Source organism: Nicotiana sylvestris, chromosome 3 (genome assembly GCF_000393655.2).
Source record: "Nicotiana sylvestris chromosome 3, ASM39365v2, whole genome shotgun sequence".
In the NCBI taxonomy this organism is placed as follows: Eukaryota; Viridiplantae; Streptophyta; class Magnoliopsida; order Solanales; family Solanaceae; genus Nicotiana; species Nicotiana sylvestris.
In genome coordinates, this window is record NC_091059.1 from 124,545,930 (window position 1) to 124,566,437 (window position 20,508).

The 20,508-nt window shown below is 40.4% G+C and overlaps 4 protein-coding genes and 1 long non-coding RNA gene across 5 annotated transcripts; 4 read left to right on the top strand and 1 right to left on the bottom strand.

The window, feature by feature from the left end:
- Positions 1-696: 696 nt before the first annotated feature.
- LOC104237939 (receptor-like serine/threonine-protein kinase At4g25390) lies at positions 697-3,188 on the top strand. The gene has a single exon (XM_009792173.2). It carries the CDS (start codon positions 901-903, stop codon positions 2,959-2,961), a length of 2,061 nt encoding a protein of 686 aa, XP_009790475.1. The 5' UTR covers positions 697-900; the 3' UTR covers positions 2,962-3,188.
- Positions 3,189-5,179: 1,991 nt separating this feature from the next.
- On the top strand, positions 5,180-9,154 carry LOC138888749 (uncharacterized). The gene is made up of 4 exons (XR_011406177.1): positions 5,180-5,809; positions 5,982-6,315; positions 6,399-6,482; positions 8,960-9,154. It is a non-coding gene; the product is annotated as an uncharacterized lncRNA (long non-coding RNA).
- A 741-nt stretch (positions 9,155-9,895) lies between these two features.
- Positions 9,896-16,188, top strand: LOC104237943 (uncharacterized). Its single transcript, XM_009792175.2, has 2 exons — positions 9,896-11,060; positions 15,880-16,188. Exon 1 carries the CDS (start codon positions 10,145-10,147, stop codon positions 10,748-10,750), a length of 606 nt encoding a protein of 201 aa, XP_009790477.2. The 5' UTR covers positions 9,896-10,144; the 3' UTR covers positions 10,751-11,060; positions 15,880-16,188.
- On the top strand, positions 10,777-11,758 carry LOC138887981 (uncharacterized). The gene is made up of 2 exons (XM_070169774.1): positions 10,777-10,781; positions 10,939-11,758. The coding sequence occupies exons 1-2, from the start codon at positions 10,777-10,779 to the stop codon at positions 11,756-11,758; spliced, it is 825 nt and encodes a 274-aa protein (XP_070025875.1).
- Positions 16,189-17,783: 1,595 nt separating the features above from the next.
- LOC104237942 (uncharacterized) lies at positions 17,784-18,389 on the bottom strand. Its single transcript, XM_009792174.2, has one exon. It carries the CDS (start codon positions 18,387-18,389, stop codon positions 17,784-17,786), a length of 606 nt encoding a protein of 201 aa, XP_009790476.2.
- Positions 18,390-20,508: the final 2,119 nt, after the last annotated feature.

Genomic DNA, 20,508 nt, shown 5'->3' on the forward strand with positions numbered 1-20,508 from the left:
CATTAAACATAAATGATAAGCTTACACCTTTGACACATTATTCCGTACTTGTAAGAACAAAGAAGGAATGGACGAAATGTCATTGATAACTATGAGATCTATCTTTATTCATTCAACAATGACGATTACAAAGGTTTGCAACCATAATCTAGGTTGTTGCTTTGATGTTGGAGGTCTCCTCCTGTTCTTCTGTTCCTTTTTCTCTCCCGGGATCCCCTTTTCTTGCCTTCATATATATATATTACGAATCTTCTCCTTTATCCAATGGTATTTAACCAGCATACCCCCACTTGACTATACTCTTCCTTACTTGCTCAAGTATTACGACATATATTCTGCCGTGCAAGCCTTCTGATGGCTCGATCTCGGCAGTGGCCGGGTATTCGTTGCTATTACGCCTTGTGGGTACTACTATGGCTTGATCGACCCTTACTATTCTTTTTAATTTTGACCCATACAGTATATATATAAAAATTTTGTTTCTTAGTAAAGTTATTTGATTAGTTAAATCTTTTTGTTAGTAGAGGAGAGTATATAATTGTAATGTAACTGCATTTCCCCCCAAATTTAGCATTATTTCCTCCTAATTTGAGCATAGAACTTATAAGAAAAAAGAAAAAAAAAGAGAGAAAAAAGAAGGAAAAAAAATAGCGCCCCCTTTGACTAAAAAGGGACCACGAGCAGACTTGTCCATCTGCATTCTGCACTGTGGAAAAGCAAAGTAAAAACAAAATAAAGATATGCACAAAAAGCCATATACCTCTGCAAGCAAAAAGCATTAATCTCAGTTCAGAACCTGAAAAAGAAGAAGAAAAATCTCCGATCCGATTCTTTGCAACGATACACTTATGTGGGTTTTTCACAGCACAAATCCTTCATTTCTGTAATTTCTTTTTCATCATGCCATCTCGCGAACTCCGTTCTTTACCGCCGACGCCGACGCTGTCTCAACCAGTTCACCGTCAGAGACACCACCTCCTTCCACCACTTGCCGGAGGTATCGCCGCCGCAGCCTCCCTCCTTATTCTCTTCACTTTCTGCTTCCGAAAAATTAGCCATAAGAAAACCGTCCCATCTTCCGACTCCGAGTCAAATAAAAAACCCCCTCACCGGTTCTCCTACTCCTCTCTCCGACGCGCCACTTCCAACTTCTCTCCAGCTCTTCGCTTGGGCCAAGGCGGGTTTGGATCAGTCTACAGCGGAACTCTCAAAAGCCCAACTTCCAATAATGTTTCAGTGGCCGTTAAAGTCATGGATTCAGGGTCCTTACAAGGCGAGCGCGAATTCCAAAATGAGCTGTTCTTATCTGGTAAAATCTACTCTAAATACATAGTATCTACAATCGGTTTCTCTTCAGACAAAAGAGGCCGCCGTATGTTACTTGTTTACGAGCTTTTGTCTAACGGAAGTTTACAAGACTGCCTTTTGCATCGCAAGTGCAGTGAATTAAAAGATTGGAAAAAGAGGTATTCAATTGCTCTTGATATAGCTAAAGGGTTAGAGTATTTGCACCATTTCTGTGACCCAGCAGTGATTCACGGCGATATTAAGCCGAGTAATATTTTATTGGATGATAATTTTAATGCAAAAATTGGTGATTTTGGGTTGGCACGGTTGAAATCAGAGGATCAGGTTGAAATTGAAGTGAAAAAGGAGAGTCCTGTAGGAGGAAATGGGGTAGTTGAGGATAATGGGTCGGTGGCTGAGGAAACGGAGAGTGTGAGTGTGGTTACTGTTAATGGTTTTGAGGAGTTTCACAGAGGAGTTGAGCAGTCGCCGGAGAGTGTTGTTATTGGGGTGGAATTGTCACCTGAGGCCCATGTGGTATCTCCAAGAACGGTGGCGGATATGGTGTCCCCATCTGAGGGCATAGAAAAAACGAGTCTTTCAGAGGGTATTTTTGATAGGTCCAGTATAGACAGTGGGATTGAGATTGGTGATAAGAAGAGTGGGGTGAAGAAGAATAAGAAGAAGAAAAGTGTTACTGGCAAAGACTGGTGGTGGAAGCAAGATACTGGTGGGACGGATTCAGGAGTGGTGAAGGATTATGTAATGGAATGGATTGGGAATGAGATCAAGAAGGAGAGGCCAAAGACTGAGTGGATTGGGGCTTCGTCGAGTTCAGGAGTGGTAGGTAAAACAGAAAAGAAGAAGCATAAGAAGCGATTAGATTGGTGGGTTTCTTTAGATGATGAAAAGAATGTGAAAAAGGAGAAGAGGAGGCCTGCAAGGGAGTGGTGGAAGGAGGAGTATTGTGAGGAGCTTGCCAGGAAGAAAAAGAAAAAGAAGAAGCAACAGGGTGGAATAGGTTCAGTTAGTGATGATTGTCATAGTGACTCTTGGTGGCCAAGGGATGATGAATTGTATGCTGATAGGAAGAAGAAAAGGAGTAGGAGCAGAAGCAGTAAGAGTAGCATGGATTGGTGGTTGGATGGATTTAGTAGCGAGCTTCGGAGAGCTCGGAAGAATAGTTATGATTCTGCTAGTGGGGAGATACCTAAAAGTGGTGGCATCAGTAGCACTCCAAGCATGAGAGGAACTGTGTGTTATGTTGCACCAGAGTATGGTAGCTGTGGTGATCTATCTGAAAAGTGTGATGTTTATAGCTATGGGGTGCTTTTGTTAGTTCTTATTGCTGGGCGTAGGCCACTTCAGGTGACAGGGTCGCCCATGTCTGAATTTCAACGTGCTAATCTTCTCTCTTGGGCACGTCACCTTGCCCGAGCAGGGAAGCTTCTTGATCTGGTTGATCAGTCTGTTGAATCATTAGACAAAGAACAAGCATTACTCTGCATTACTGTTGCCCTGCGCTGCTTGCAGAAGTCACCTGCCCGTCGTCCATCAATGAAAGAAGTAGTGGGGATGCTCTCTGGAGATTTAGAAGCTCCTCAACTACCAGTTGAACTTTCACCCTCGCCCCCCTCCCGCTTCCCATTCAAGTCCCACAAGAAGGTTCGGTGAGCTTAAAATCAAGTCTCAGTTCTGTACAAAAAGCAGTTTATGTTGGTGATTATTTCTTGTCTTTGTGGATGACTTATTATGTAAAGAAGAGATAGGAATCAAAGAATTAACAGTTTTACTGGATTTTTTTCTTTCATGTTCTGTTTATTGTTTTACTTTTGAGTTGGTATATGTGTATTCTTTTTCTTTCTGGAAGCTAAATAACAGTCAACAAAGCCATTTGATAATTTATCTTGAGTTTTGATATTGACTCTTAATTGCTAGAGATGTTTGGACAAGCGGAACAAGGCCCCAGTTTTAGCCTTTTAGGTGCTTCAAGTGTTTGCTTTCTGTCTCAATCGCTGCTTATGGACCATTATTTTGGACACCTGATAGCTATTACCAAACATTGGCTGCTTGTCCCTTTCTTTTCCGTTGTGTATCATCCCTGCTTTTGAACAAGGCTATTACTGTCACTGCTTTGGCTTCCAACTGGCCCTTTACTCCCCTCCCTCAAAATGAAAAATTGAATTAAATAAGTGGAAAGGAGAAGTGAGGTAGGATGAGGAATGGAAAGATGCACCGTTTAGTCTCTTTTTTTTTTGGGGTAAAACTAGGAGATACTAAATCTATTTTACTTTGTGACGGGTGATATTTGTACATCTGCATACAGGTACGCTTTTCTCTGCGATTGTAGCAAATGGCTGTGAACTCTTTCATGTGTTAGTTTGATGCATATGTGCATTACGATACTTTGATTCCTTCAGAAACAGATATATATCCCTCCATACTAATTATTTGAAGTGCCTTTTAACCCTCCATCTTGTGCTTCCAGTGATGGAGAACATGCTATAGGTTGAAAAAGTTTTTAGTGATCAAAAATCTGATATTTTGGGGTTGAATTGAAGCGTCCCAAGCATGAGGTTTTTCTGATGTTATAGAACTTCTGTTTCCAATTTACTGGAGGTTGACTTTTGTCATGCTTTTTTCCAATGACTCAAATTAGATGAGCTGTAGGCTTTAGTGTTTTGCAGAACTATAGAGTTACTGTTTCAACTATTGCTGGTCGCTTTTGATTAGGCACAGACGATTTATAACAAAGGAATGTACCAAATAAAAAGAAGGTAATTCTATATGTTGCAGTCTACAGATATGGTCACGTTTTCAATAGATTAATAATATGTTGTTGATCTTCTTTATCAAGAGATAGAGATACACCAGTTTCTCATCTTTAGCCTTTTTGTTAGTGATCTTTTTGTCCCCTTTGTTTCTTGTTGCTTGTGTTATTTTTTATTAATTCATCCTTTTCTACCAAAAAGCAGTATGCTAAAGGGTTTCTTTTCTGCTAATTTTGGCGAATCCACAAGCATTGTGTTAAATCTTGATTTACTTATCTATTTATTAAGAAAGGGGAGTGTTAAATCTAGATTTATATCTGGCAAGAGTAATCATGAATATGTTTAGAGCTAACTGCAATCATTTTGTAAATGGCTTGGCATCTTGGTCCACGTTGGAGGTGTAATGAGCTGATTCAAGCCGAGCTTCAGAGATTCAACTTCGTTCGAGTATCAGATGAGTCTAGGTGGACTCAAGAACTTGCCTTGATTGAAAATACTCTGTGCTTGAATTTTGGTAAAAACTGAGCATGAATTGGTGTCGCATCATTGCTGAAGAACAAAAACCACAAAAAGTTGGTGTGACTATAACAGTGTCTCGACAGACAGAGGCAAACATAGCAAATGGATGGTGAAAAAATAGAAAAATAAGGAAACCTTGTTGCTGATATTATTGTTATCGCCATCAAAGAGGGGCTTTAAAAGCTGATGGCAGTATTGTGAGCGGAGGGCAAAGAGGCAAAGCAGCACTGCAGCATAAGATTTGTGATGGATGACTCCAAAGGGAAGGGGAAGTGCGAGGGGTTAGATGAAAAATAACAAGAATGATAATGTTGTTGATTGGAAAGGCTTAAGGATTCTGCTGGAGATTAGGAAGGAAGCCGTGAGGGAAGAGAATGAAAACTTGTGTAATTGCACTTATCATGTGTATTAGGTTCCTGAAAGCCTAGCTCTCATTTTTATAATTTAGACCTAGAAATAAATAATAGCTGTTAAAAAGTTTACAATCCGAGTCTTGCTTATTCAAGCTCGCTTGTCTAACCATCAAGCTTAACTTGTTAATAACGAGCTATACTTGAACTTAAGGGAGTTGGCTGCCGAGCCGAGCTATACTTGAACTTAAGGGAGTTGGCTGCCGAGCTGAGTTTTTTGAGCAAATTGCTTGGCTAGTTCATAGTTTATCCTTGCATGGTTCCTTTTGACCGTAGCTTGATTGTCTTGCTTTTAGTCAATTCTCGATTCTAGCAAGCAACTTAAAGCTGCTCTCCTACTCTGTTCTTTTTTGCTGTTTCAGCTCTTTAGCTATTTCTATATGTTTAGCTAGGTGCATCTGCTCTTGGTTAGGCCTCGTGGATGTCGACTACCTCTCTCATTTACAGTCACTTAAAGAAGAGAGATTCATTTTACTATTCTTTCGTCCTTTCTCAAAAAACTATTCTTTAGTCTCATTGACAACCATTATATGTGTACTTCCACTGACTTCCTTGATACTGAAAGCTAGCTGCATTTGAATATTCCAATGACATGGTAGCAAGGGAACCTAAAGTTATATACTGCCGGCACGCTAGCTGTAGTATCAATTGTCGGTATCACAAAGAGCAAAAAGCTTGATGAAAGTTGGATGGATCCATAGAATTCTGTCTGCAGTCTCTGATAAAGCTTGGTAATTTCTGCTGTATGTGGAGAATATTAGCTATTTGGCTTAAAAATGTATCTGACTGCCCAAGGACCAATCACTTTTCGATAAACTACAGGTATGACTAATACTGTTTTATGCAATATTTTCTTCTCCTCTTTTAGCATTTTGGAGAATTTGTTCTTCAGTGAAGTGGACACATATGTAATTATTAGTACATTATAATAATGACAGATTCTGCTTTCATATTAATATGATTTATAAAGCAAAGGACATGTATATGTGTGCAGGAGTGACGAAGTTGTACTATAGTCTATAGCACAGCAAAGAATTGCACAGGACGGAATGTGTTTGAAGGCAGAAGTTGGGGAACCAAAGCATGGTTGTTGCTTCTCAGCCTTTATATAATGTCTGAACTCTATGTTCCTTTTGCTTCGGGTTGGCTTGGGGTTTTGAAATCTGCCATATGCATGTGAGAAGGCCGTGATCCTTCTATTTCAAGGTTACTTTTCATCCGGTGTACCCTTGGAGGGTAATTACCTCTTATTAGTTGTATTGTGGCTTGCTTGAAGCGAAATTATTGACTGGATACTATAACGTGTCAGCATATATTTTCATTTGACAGTAAGTAAACCATGAATTCTTTCAGTAGAATAGATCTCCTCGTAAGTTGTATTAATCGAGATGGTGTTCTTTTTCTTATTTAGATAAACTTGGAAGATCTTCATTACGTTGGAAGGTGAAGTATCAGAAAATAAAGGCCTATGGAAAGGTGTAATACATAACCTCAGGTAATTGTTCAAATTGTATGCATGTTGCTATCTTACTTCTGTCAGTCTTCTGTCTAATGTATGTGCATCCCCAGTAACTGATACTGCAACTATGACGATTGAATCAATTTAGTGGCACCAATTCTTTAATGCTATGACGATTGAGTCAAGTTAGTGGCACCAACTCTTTAATTTTGGGGAAGGCAGGGGACGATGGGGACACTCTTGTGTTCTGCACCAAATTATCATTGGTGTGGTGGCTGGCTATGTATTAGACTTCTGCAACTCAGCAGAACATTAGATGTTAGTAGATGTTAATGAATTATCTACTAGACTAGATAAGGTGTAAATGTAAACAGTTGGGGTACTGCTAGGTAACAGATTCAATGTAAATGCTTTCCAGAGTTTTAACAGGCGTGGGCGAGAGGCGGGACATTTTATCTCACATGGTGCGAGGCGAAAGCTTTGGGGTGATGGGCGTAAGCCCCATGAGTATTTTATTTTTACAACAACAATAACCCAGTGAAATCCCACTAGTGGGGTCTGGGGAGGGTAGTGTGTACGCAGACCTTACCCCTACCTCGAAGGAGTAGAGAGGCTGTTTCCGAAAAAGAAGATAATATTAGTAACACCACAGAAATAATATATATATATATATATAGTCTACCACAGTTATGGCATAAGGCAAGACTCAACTACCTCCTAGCCTACAACCCTAATACTCGACCTCCACATGTTCCTATCAAGTACCATGTCCTCGGAAATCTGAAGCATCGCCATATCCTGCCTAATCACCTCCCCCAATACTTCTTAGGCCGCCCTCTACCTCTTCTCGAGCCCTCCACAACCAGCCGTTCGCACCTCCTTACCAGAGCATCTGGGCTTCTCCTCTGAACGTGCCCGAACCACCTGAGCCTTGCTTCCCGCATCTTGTCATCAATGGGAGCCACGCACACTTTCTCTCGAATATCATCATTCCTAATCTTATCCATCCTACTATGTCCGCACATTCACCTCAACATCCTCATTTCTGCTACCTTCATCTTCTGGATATGTGATTTCTTAATCGGCCAACACTCAGCCCCATACATCATGGTCGGCCTAACCACCGCTTTATAGAACTTACCTTTGAGTATCAGTGGCACTCTTTTGTGTAATACCCTATATCTTTAAATAATAATAATAAGGCAAAACAAAACAAATCCAAAAAAAAGGGAAAAGAAATAGGGGTTTACAACAAAGGGCCAAGCCCATATGTAACCAAAAGCACATAAAGAGCAACGAAAGAGAGAAAGGGGGGAAATAAGTCTGCTTCAGAAAAACGAATACGGTCTGCTTCAGAAAAATGCAGAAAAGGGGTTTCAAAAGGAAGAGAAGAAGAAGAAAAAAAAGGCTGGAACCAAATCTTGAGAAATCTTAAATACGCATTGGTCTTTACGGGTAACACTCGAATTTTTCATCTGGGTTCTTTTCTTCTAGTAATTCTTTTTATCTCAGTTCATATATTTGAAGGGTTTCACAAGGTATACAAAATTAAATACCAATAAGAATTATTCTAGGCAAAATAAGAGTCAAACATGAAACCTCGAGGGTTGGGTATTCTAAAATAGCTATGAATTAGCCTAAATAAGAAAATTAACATGAGATCGATATTATGTAATTATAGATTGATTGGAGGAATTTGTACGAGTTGCTTGAGGTGAAGCAGTTGGTATTTCGGCACCAGTACTGTGAGTAGTAATCTTACCGCAATTTGTGTTTTCATAACTTGCATGATTTACACATGATTTTTAATATGAATATGTTACCGATTATTTTAAGTTGCATGTGAGACAAGTCTTTTACTCGATATAATACCGAAATAGTTATTTGAGATGAATATCGTGGTATTAAATATTTTCGTTGTCACTAGATCTGTTTTACTGTTACTTGAATTTACTGTTATCAAAAAGAAATTATATGATTTGATAAGAACCGAAATGCCCTATATTGTTTTAAAGTATTTTCTACGAGTATATACGAATTACAGAGACAAGTATAAATGAGAGTAGACATTGAAGGATCCCGTAGCTAACGACGGGTTCGTTAGACCTGGTGCACCTTGTAATTACAGATTACCGTTATAGCCCTCGCTAGTGGGAAGGTAGAACTAGCATACTGTTACCGACTTCCCTCGAGTAGGGACTACCGTTATATTTGACTTCTTGCGAAGAAGTCCACAGTTATACCGATTACATGATTCGTTCATTAAAACCTCCCAATGTGAATATTGATATTATACAGTGGTTACCGAACTTATTACTGAACTGTTAGTGGTATTATACTACAAGAAAAGCATGATTAGACTGAAATTTTTTATTGTTTCTGAAAGGGCATTTTGATGTTATCTGTTTGAGATACTAGCATGTTTTCTGACTTGTCCCCAAATAAAAACGGTTGTGGTTAAGTGTTATTACTCACTGAGCTAGCGACTCATTCCCCGCTATTTTTTTTTACAGAGACAACAGTTGACGTAGGCGAGGATTTCGTTAAGTAGAGCGCATTGGTTGAGAATTCTTGGTGAGCCTCGCACTTGTTTGCGTGGGCGAATATTTTTATTAATTGTTATGGTCTTTTTTTTTTGAATTCTTAGAGTCGCTCCCTAGTCATCCTTTTAGTGTCATGTGTATTATTTTTCTATTAGTCTTATGTCGAGTATCGTTCTTTATTATCAAAGTCGGAGATAAATTAGTATTTCTGGTTGTTAGTGGGTTGACTAGTAATAGTGAAGACTATTTTGGTTAATTAATAAATTATGGATTGTTTGAATTGCTATTAGGGTGTTTGGTTGCTGATTTGAGACAGGATTTTTTTTTGAGATGGTCCAAAAACAGGGGAAATCTTGTCCGATTTTCTGTAAAATTACCGATGAGGCTTACTTAGGAGCACTTGCTCCTAAGCGCCGGCCACAATCCTAAATTGGGTCGTGACAAGTTGGTATCAGAGCTTAGGCTTTAAGTCCCGAGTCATAGAGCAATGTTTAGTAGAGTCTTGTTCATGGGCATGTAGGCGCCCATACATATGATCTCGAGGCTACTGGTCATTTAGGAAAGTTTTCCCTTCTTTCATTCTTTGATCGTGCGTTGAGATAACTTGAGATTGACTTTGGAATATTTCTTTTGCAGATGGCTTGGACACGCACACCTTCATCTGCTGGACGTGGTGCTGGACGTGATGCTACCCGGGGTGGCGGTCAAATTGGGGTTCATCAAACTAGAAGACAGACTGCTCCTCAATCTCAAGTTGGGAACATGGGTCAAACCCAAGCTGTTATGCCAGATCAAGTGCAAGAGCAGGGAGTTCAAAACGCTCCACCACCAGTACCAACTGTTGTACCTACTGTTGTCTTACCTGCAGATGCAGTAGCAAGGCTATAGAATGTGTTAGAGGCATTGGTGCCTACTCAGGGCGGAAGTTCAACTCCTCAGGCTACTTTACAGACACAAGCACCTGCACAGACTCAGCCTTTTGGGAATAAAGAAGTATCCCTACACGAGTTCCTGAAATTGAAATCACCAAAATTCACAGGTTCCGATAATTCAGCAGATCCTCAAGGTTTCTTGGATGGGACACTCAAGGCATTACGTGCTCTTGGATGTTCTAGTGAGAGAGTCGTGGAGCTCGCAACATACAAACTAGAGGATATGACCAACACATGGTATGAAACTATATTGCTAGGAAGGCCAGCAGGAGCAGCACCACTGACATGGGACGAGTTCACTAAGTTGTTCAAGAATCATTTTCTTCCAGACAGTCTGATGCAACAATATGCTAGAGACTTTGAGAGATTGGTTCAGACTCGTGATATGGATGTGTCAACATATAATACTAAGTTCTGTAAGCTGGCTATATATGCTCTTCACTTAGTGCCTACCGAAGAAACTCGAGTTCAGAGGTTTGTTGATGGATTGGTTGGTCGTATATACACTGCAGTAGCCCCACAGATGAAGACTTTATCCTACTTTGATGTAGTCGACCTTGCTAGAAAGATTGAAAACAAGGGGCGTGAGGAGCGTACAACTAGTGATTTACGTAAGAAGGCCAAGACAGGAGGGGCTTTCAGTGGTGGTTTTAGTGAAAATAGAAGAGCGGAAAATCAAGGACAACAACAACAACATGCTTCTCAGACAGGAACACACATGTCTTCACAGTCCACATACAGACCACATTACAGACAAGGTAATAGGAGACCATCATCTTCTGGACATCGTAATTCTGGGCAGATATATGCCACTACTCCAGTCTGCTAGACTTGTGGTAGATCACATTCGGGCCAATGTCGTGTTCTAACTAGAGAGTGCTTTCGGTGTGGCCAGTTGGGACATCACTTGAGGGATTGCCCTCAGCCTCCGAGAAATTTTAACCAGACTTCTATTCAGTCAGCTGCACCGACTCAGACTACTCGTGATACTTCAGGTGCTACAGATACATGAAATAGAGGTCGAGGTGCTGGAGACCGTGCTACTGTGAATCAAGGACAAGACAATGTTGGTAGAGGTCAGACGAGAGTTTTTGCATTTACAAGACAGGATGCTCAGGCCTCGAATGCTGTGGTTACAGGTATTCTTTCTGTCTGTTCATTTGATGCACTTGCGTTGATTGATCCGGGATCTACTCACTCTTATGCGTCCTCGTACTTTGCTTTGATATTTAGTAGACAACCCGAGCTATTGAATGATCCTTTTCTAGTTGCTACTCCTGTTGGAGAGTCTCTATTAGCTGAATACGTGTATCGTGCTTGTCAGATTCGGGTCGAGGGTAGAGATACTTTAGCTGACCTTATTGTACTTGATATGATTGACTTTGACATGCTGATGGGAATGGATTGGTTATCTTCTTGCTATGCTATAGTCGATTGTCATGCAAAGATAGTTAAGTTTGAGATACCAAATGAACCTAGTTTTATTCTAAGAGGGAGTCAGGTTCCAGAGACTTATAAAATTGTATCTTTTATGAAGGCTCAACGACTTCTGAAGAAAGGTTGCTTGGGTGTCTTAGCTATTGTAAATGATACAAGAAAGGAAATAGTTAGTATAGAGAATGTACCAGTAGTGAGAGAATTTTTCGATGTATTTCCTGAGGATTTACCAGGACTGCCTCCAATAAGAGAAATAGACTTTGGTATTGATTTGCTACTTGACACACAACCCATATCGATACCCCCATATCGAATGGCACCAGCAGAGTTGAGGGAGCTAAAGCAACAGTTACAAGATTTGTTAGATAAGGGTTTTATTAGACCTAGTGTATCACCATGAGGTGCACCAGTACTATTCGTAAGGAAGAAAGACGGATCCATGAGAATGTGCATTGACTACAGGCAGTTGAACAAGATAACAATACACAATAAATATCCTTTGCCTCGTATAGGAGACCTGTTTGATCAGTTACGAGGAGCTGTCCACTTTTCAAATATTGACCTCCGTTCTGGTTATCATCAACTTAGAATCAAAGATGAAGATATTTCTAAGACTGCTTTCAGAACTCGATACGAGCACTATGAGTTTCTTGTGATGCCTTTAGGACTGACAAATGCTCCAACTGTATTCATGGATTTAATAAATAGAGTGTTCAAGCCGTTCTTGGATAGCTTTGTAATAGTATTTATTGATGATATCCTGATATATTCTCGTAGCCAAGTAGAACACGAGAATCATCTCAGGACTGTGTTGCAGACATTGCGAGAACATCGGCTTTATGCTAAGTTCTCGAAGTGTGAATTCTGGCTAGACTCGGTAACATTTTTGGGGCATGTTGTATCCAAAGATGGAATTATGGTAGATCCTAAGAAGACTGAAGCTGTGTAGAAATGGCCCAGACCTACTTCTCCGACAGAGATTCGCAGCATTTTTAGGCTTAGCAGGCTATTACAGGCGTTTTGTGCAGGATTTCTCCAGAAAAGCATCGCCGCTGACCAAGCTAACACAGAAAAATGCAAAGTTTCAGTCGACGGAGGAATGTGAGCAAAACTTTCAGAAACTCAAAACGTGTCTGACAACTGCACCAATATTAGCCTTACCATCAGGTCCTGGAGGATTTACAGTATTCTGCGATGCCTCGAGGGTGGGATTAGGATGCGTTCTCATGCAAAATGGTCGTGTTATAGCTTATGCTTCGAGACAATTGAAAAAGCACGAGCAAAACTATCTTACACATGATTTGGAGATGGCTGCAGTGGTATTTGCTCTAAAAATTTGGAGACATTATCTATACGGCGAAACTTGTGAGATTTATACCAACCATAAAAGTCTGAAGTATATCTTTCAGCAGAGAGATCTAAATCTTCGGCAGCGTCGTTGAATGGAATTACTCAAAGACTATGATTGTTCTATTTTGTATCATCCTGGAAAAGCAATGTGGTGGCCGATGCATTGAGTAGAAAATCTATGGGGAGTTTGACACATATAGCCCCTGGAAAGAGACTATAGACCAGAGATATTCAGAGACTAGAAGATACAGGTATCAGATTTAGTATCGGAAATTCAGAAGCATTGTTGGCTTGTGCTCAGGCTAAGTCTTCATTAGTTGAGCGCATTAAGGCCACCCAATATAAGGATGAACGATTATGCAAATATAGAGATGTGGCATTAGCTGGTAAAAGCAAGGATATGATTGTTGAAAGTGATGGTGTTCTTCGAATGGGTGACAGGCTATGTGTAGCAGACGTAGATGGGTTGAGACATGCTATTCTTAAAGAAGCTCACAACACTAAATACACTATACATCCTGGATCCACTAAAATGTACCATGACCTGAAGCAATTTTATTGGTGGGAAGGTATGAAGAAAGATGTTGCTAACTTTGTTTCTAGTTGTTTAACTTGTCAGCAGGGCAAGGCTGAGCATCAACAACCCGCAGGACTACTACAACAAATTGAGATTCCAGAGTGGAAATGGGAAAGAATTACTATGGATTTTGTCACCGGGCTACCACGAACTCTTAGAGGTTATGACTCGGTATGGGTGATTGTAGATCGACTGATGAAATCAGCACACTTTTTGCCGGTAAAGACTACATATGGTGGAGTCAAGTATGCACAGATATTTATGAACGAAATTGTCCGACTTCACGAAGTTCCAGTATCCATCATCTCTGATAGAGGGTCACAGTTCACTTCACGCTTTTGGAAATCTTTTCAAGAAGCATTGGGTACACGAGTAGATCTTAGTACTGCATTTCATCCACAGACAAACGGGCAGTCTGAATGTACTATTCAGATCTTGGAGGATATGTTGAGAGCTTGCATTCTTGAGTTTGGAGGTAGTTGGGACACTTATCTACCATTAGCTGAATTTGCTTACAACAATAACTTCCAGTCCAGTATTCAAATGGCACCGTACGAAGCATTATATGATAGAAGATGTCGTTCTCCTATCAGATGGTTTGAAGCTGGTGAGACTAACTTATTGGGACCCGACCTAGTACAAGAAGTTATGGACAAGGTCCAGTTGATCAGACAGAGATTACTTGCAGCTCAAAGTAGACAAAAGTCTTATGCTGATAAGAGAAGAAGAGGTTTAGTGTTCACAATTGGGGACAAAGTATTCCTACGAGTCTCCCCTATGAAAGGTATGATGCGGTTTGGGAAAAGAGGCAAGTTGAGCCCTAGGTTTATAGGACCGTATGAGATATTAGACCGAGTGGGAGCGGTGGCTTATCGTTTGGCACTTCCTCTTGAGTTGCCCTTTATTCATCCTGTGTTTCACGTCTCAATGCTAAGAAAATGTATATCAGACTCATCTCAGGTGATTGAAGCACTGACTATACCACTCGATGAGAAGTCTTACGAGGAGGAGCCAATGGCTATTGTTGATAGACAAATAAGAAAACTGCGGTAAAAAGAAATCGTGTTCGTGAAAGTCTTATGGAGAAATCATATAGTTGAAGAAGCTACTTTGGAAATAGAAGACACTATGCGAGTCAAGTACCCCCATTTGTTTCAGTCTACAACTACGTACTTGAGTTAAATTCGGGGATCAAATTTCATAAGGTGGAGAGGATGTAATACCCTATATCTTTAAATAAGGGTGTAATAATAATAATAATAATAAGAAAATAACTATAAAAAAAGGCAAAACAAAACAAATCCAAAAAAAAGGGAAAAGAAATAGGGGTTTACAACAAAGGGCCAAGCCCATATGTAACCAAAAGCACATAAAGAGCAACGAAAGAGAGAAAGGGGGGAAATAAGTCTGCTTCAGAAAAACGAATACGGTCTGCTTCAGAAAAATGCAGAAAAGGAGTTTCAAAAGGAAGAGAAGAAGAAGAAAAAAAAGGCTGGAACCAAATCTTGAGAAATCTTAAATACGCATTGGTCTTTACGGGTAACACTCGAATTTCTCATCTGGGTTCTTTTCTTCTAGTAATTCTTTTTATCTCAGTTCATATATTTGAAGGGTTTTACAAGGTATACAAAATTAAATACCAATAAGAATTATTCTAGGCAAAATAAGAGTCAAACATGAAACCTCGAGGGTTGGGTATTCTAAAATAGCTATGAATTAGCCTAAATAAGAAAATTAACATGAGATCGATATTATGTAATTATAGATTGATTGGAGGAATTTGTACGAGTTACTTGAGGTGAAGCAGTTGGTATTTCGGCCTGAGTATTATGAGTAGTAATCTTACCGCAATTTGTGTTTTCATAACTTGCATGATTTACACATGATTTTTAATATGAATGTTACCGATTATTTTAAGTTGCATGTGGGACAAGTCTTTTATTCGATATGATACCGAAATAGTTATTTGAGATGAATATCGTGGTATTAAATATTTTCGTTGTCACTATCTGTTTTACTGTTACTTGAATATACTGTTATCGAAAAGAAATTATATGATTTGATAAGAACCGAAATGCCCTATATTGTTTTAAAGTATTTTCTACGAGTATATACGGATTACAGAGACAAGTATAAATGAGAGTAGACATTGAAGGATCCCGTAGCTAACGGTGGGTTCGTTAGACCTGGTGCACCTTGTAATTACAGATTACCGTTATAGCCCTCGCTAGTGGGAAGGTAGAACTAGCATACTGTTACCGACTTCCCTCGAGTAGAGACTACCGTTATATTTGACTTCTTGCGAAGAAGTCCATAGTTATACCGATTACATGATCCGTTCATTGAAACCTCCCAATGTGAATATTGATATTATACAGTGGTTACCGAACTTATTACTGAACTGTTAGTGGTATTATACTACAAGAAAAGCATGATGAGACTGAAATTTTTTATTGTTTCTGAAAGGGCATTTTGATGTTATCTGTTTGAGATACTAGCATGTTTTCTGACTTGTCCCCAAATAAAAATGGTTGTGGTTAAGTATTATTACTCACTGAGCTAGCGACTCATTCCCCGCTAATTTTTTTTTACAGAGACAGCAGTTGACGCAGACGAGGATTTCGTTAAGTAGAGCGCACAGGTTGAGAATTCTTGGTGAGCCTCGCACTTGTTCGCATGAGCGAATATTTTTTCAATTGTTATGGTCTTTTTTTTTTGAATTCTTAGAGTTGTTCCCTAGTCATTCTTTTAGTGTCATGAGTATTATTTTGCTATTAGTCTTATGTTGAGTATCGTTCTTTATTATCAAAGTCGGAGATAAATTAGTATTTCTGGTTGTTAGTGGGTTGACTAGTAATAGTGAAGACTATTTTGGTTAATTAATAAGTTGTCGATTGTTTGAATTGCTATTAGGGTGTTTGGTTACTGATATGAGACAGGACATTTTTTTTGGGATGGTCCAAAAATAGGGAAAACTCTATCCGATTTTTTGTAAAATTACCAATGAGGCTTACTTGGGAGCACTTGCTGCTAAGCGCCGGTCACAATCCTAAATTGGGTCGTGACATTTTGTCACACAATACTCCAAATGCTACCTTCCACTTCATCCATCCTACCCCGATACGGTGTGTAACATCCTCGTCGATCTCCCTTCCCCCCTGGATAACCGACCCAAGGTACTTAAAGCTGTCTCTACTCGGGATGACCTGTGATTCAAGCCTCACATCCACGCCCACTTCCCTCTGCTCAACGCTAAACTTTCACTCCAGGTATTCCGTCTTTGTCCTGCTAAGCTTGAAACCCTTAGATTCAAGAGCTTGTCTCCAAACCTCCAGTCTCTCGTTAACACCGGTTCGCGACTCATCAATCAGAACTATGTCATCGGCGAAGAGCATGCACCATGGCACATCCCCTTGAATGTGATGTGTTAACGCGTCCATCACCAGGGCGAATAGGAACGGACTGAGCGCAGAACCTTGGTATAACGCCATAACAACCGGAAAATCCTCAGAGTCGCCTCCTACTGTCCTAACCCGAGTCTTTACCCCATCATACATGTTCTTAATCGCCATAATGTAGGGAACCGACACACCTTTTGCCTTCAAGCTTCTCCAAAGAACTTCTCTAGGAACCTTGTCATACACTTTTTCTAGGTCAATAAACACCATGTTCAGATCTTTCTTCTTATCTCTGTACTGTTCAACCAACCTCCTAACAAGGTGTATAGCTTCTGTAGTAGAACGACCCAGCATGAAACCAAATTGGTTGTCGGAGACGGACACCGTCATCCTCAACCTTGCTTCAACCACCCTCTCCCATACTTTTATAGTATGACTCAGTAATTTGATACCCCTATAATTGTTACAACTCTGGATATCACCTTTGTTCTTATAAAATGAGACCATCGTACTCCACCTCCACTTATCTTGCATCCTCTTCGCCTTAAAAATAACATTCAACAACCTAGTCAACCACTCCAAACCTGTTTTCCCCACACACTTCCAAAATTCTACCGGAATCTCGTCAGGCCCGGTCGTTTTGCCCCTACTCATCTTACTCATAGCTCCCACGACCTCCTCAACCTTGATGTGCCTGCAGTACCCAGAGTCATTGTGACTCTCGGAATGCTACAATTCACCGAGCACAATATCCCGATCCCCTACTTCATTAAGAAGCTTCCAACAACACTCTACCATCGTCGTCCTTGATGCATCTCACTCGGTCTAAATCCCGAGCTTTCCCCTCTCTTAGCTTGGCCAGCCTAAATAACTTATTCTCCCCTCCTTTTCCCCTAGTTCCTCATACATACGACTATAAGCCGCAGTCTTAGCCTCCGTGACCGCCAACTTCGCTTCCTTTCTAGCTACCTTATACCTCTCCATGCACGCTCGCCTCTCCCCCTCACCTATGCTCTGGTACGCCTGCTTTTTCGCTTCCACTTTACCTTGTACCCCTTCATTCCACCACCAGTCTCCTTTGTGCCTGCCGGAGACGCCCGTCAAAACCCTAACACCTCTCTCGCAGCCTCTCTTATACAGTTTGATGTAGTTGACCACATAGAGTTCGCGTCACCACTGCTCCTCCAAGCTCTCATAACCGACAACCGCCCTTCCAACTCTTGAGCTTTGTCCTTAGTTAAGGCTCCCCACCTGATTCTCGGTCTTCCTCGAGCAGACATTTTCCTCCTCTTCACCATAATACCAATGTCCATCACCAAGAGCCTATGTCGCGTCACGAGTATCTCACCTGGAATCACCTTGCAATCCTTGCACAAGCATCTGTCGCGCCTCCTAAGGAGGAGATAGTCAATCTGAATCTTCGCCACCGCATTTTGAAAAGTAACCAAATGCTCCTCCCTCTTCGGAAAGCAAGAGTTAGCCACCACCAACCCAAAAGCCTTAGAAATGTCCAGTAACGTGGTTCCTCCTCGGTTCCTCTCCCCAAAACTGAAGCCTCCACGCACTTCGTCATACACACCTGCGGTCGACCCAATATGGCTATTGAAATCCCCTCCTATGAATAACTTCTCAGTAGGTGGTACCTGACGTATAATCTCATCCAACCCATCCCAAAAGCGCCGTTTAACCTCCTCATCTAGGCCCATATGTGGCGCATAGGCACTAACGACGTTTATGGTGCACTGACCAACCACCGACTTAATAATCATCAATCTATCATTCACTCGTCTAACCTCAACAACAAACTCTCTAAGTTCCCTATCCACCAATATACCCACTCTATTCTTACCCTTCTGGGTTCCAAAGTTCCAAAGTTTATACCCATCTGCATCCCTCGCACTCGACCCTGCCCACCTTGTCTTCTGGACACACGCTATATTGACCCTCCTCTTCTTGAGGATCTTCGCCAGCTCTATAGATTTACCTGTCAATGAACCTACGTTCCATGACCCAATTCTCAACCGATGGACACCCTTGTTCCCTTTACCTCCCTTGCATCCCAACCCACCTCCTAGCCCCCGCCCTACCTCCCGACCCACCCCCCGCACGCCCCGAGGACATGAACTCACTAGACCATCCGAGACTGCAACCACTATAACTCCGGCGGACTAGGGGGAATCACTAACAAACACCACAGAACAAACTAGAATAAGACAAAATGTCACTGCAAGCGCCCTAATACGGTGACTAAACTAATAAGAACTAAAATGACAACAATTTTACTAACACAATAGAGGGAAATAGCCAAACGGGAGGTACCAATTCCCGTGAGTATAACCTAGGAATTGTCTTAGTATACTCGACTATATTGCGTCCACCTAGCTCGTTCGCGTCCAACTCCTGTCGTTCCTTGCTAATACTTGGGTTGTTCTTCACTATTTGCACGTGCCCGTCTCGCTCGCCGCCCAAAGCCACCTGAAAATAGCTTGACCTCGCCGGAAAAGAATCCGCACCTCTGGCTTGAAGACGGGTCTGGTTTGTGTGTCACCACGGCACTACAACCAGGCCGGAAACCTGATTGTGGTTGTTCCCACTCGCCAGCGACTGATCTGTGTCTCGCCGGGGTAAGAGGGGGAGAAGACAAGACGGGAAAGGAGGAGAGGCGGGGTGAGAGAGATGGGCGGAGAAAGAGAGAGGGGGGTGTTGGATGATGGGGAGGAGAGAGGGGCGAGGGGACTTACCTGGGCGGAGGGTGGTCGCCGACGACTGAACTAGTCGCTGTTGAGATCGTCTTATGTTACCGTTGGTAGTGAGCGTTTGGAGAGAGAGTTTGTCGCTGATATCAGTATCGTGTTTTGGCCAACAGTATCGAGTATTTTATTTTTAATATTTTTATAAATTAATACAATAAATATATAATCAAAATACATTAAAAATGTAAACAAATTCAAGAAAATTATAAAATTAGTAGAAAAATGTGTGTACATATAAACATGCTAGCATGAACCATACAAAAGAATATATTTTTTTCTTGAAAAACAAAAGATATATAGATGCACTACACCTATAACATGACTATGTAGAACAAACTTAGAGGTATAAAAATAATATTCTAGTAATAATAAAATAAATTTATTTGTTTAAAAATATAAAATTAGATAATAAATTAAAAATACACATTGTATAATATAAATAACCAAAATAGAGTCATCAAAATAATATCTAAATTAGAGACCAAAAGAAATTCTAAAATCAAAAATTAATTTGAAAAGAATAAATTAAAGAATACAAAATAAAAATAAAAATAAAGCATAAAGAAGGAAAATGCAACCATAGAAGCAGATTAAGAATTGAAGGACAAAACTCTTTGCTTTTAGTTTGCACTTTGGCTAAAATGTATTTGTTTAGTAAACGCCAGAGAGAAAAGATTATGAAATTATGATAAACAATTAGAAAAAAACTTTAATTTTTAAGAGTTTTGTTTGAAAATGTACTAAGTATTAACTTTTAAATACTTAAGTTAAAAAAAATTATTAAATAATTTTGGCTCAAATTTTAAAAAGTTCTCGGGCTTAAACCCAGAGTTGAGAGTTACGCCTAGGTGAAAACCCGGAATGTTAAGGCTTATACCCCGCTAGTACGCCTCAGCAGGTTTTTGATATGCCTTGCCCCATGGCTCGTCTAAAAAACACATTTTAAAACACTAATCGCTTTCTGCATGATATATAATAAGACATGTTACTTCCTGAATTTGTTCTTAGTGTCCTCCCTCTCGCCCTTAATACTCGGTTGATGAATGGTTTAGGGTCTTGTATTATGTTTATA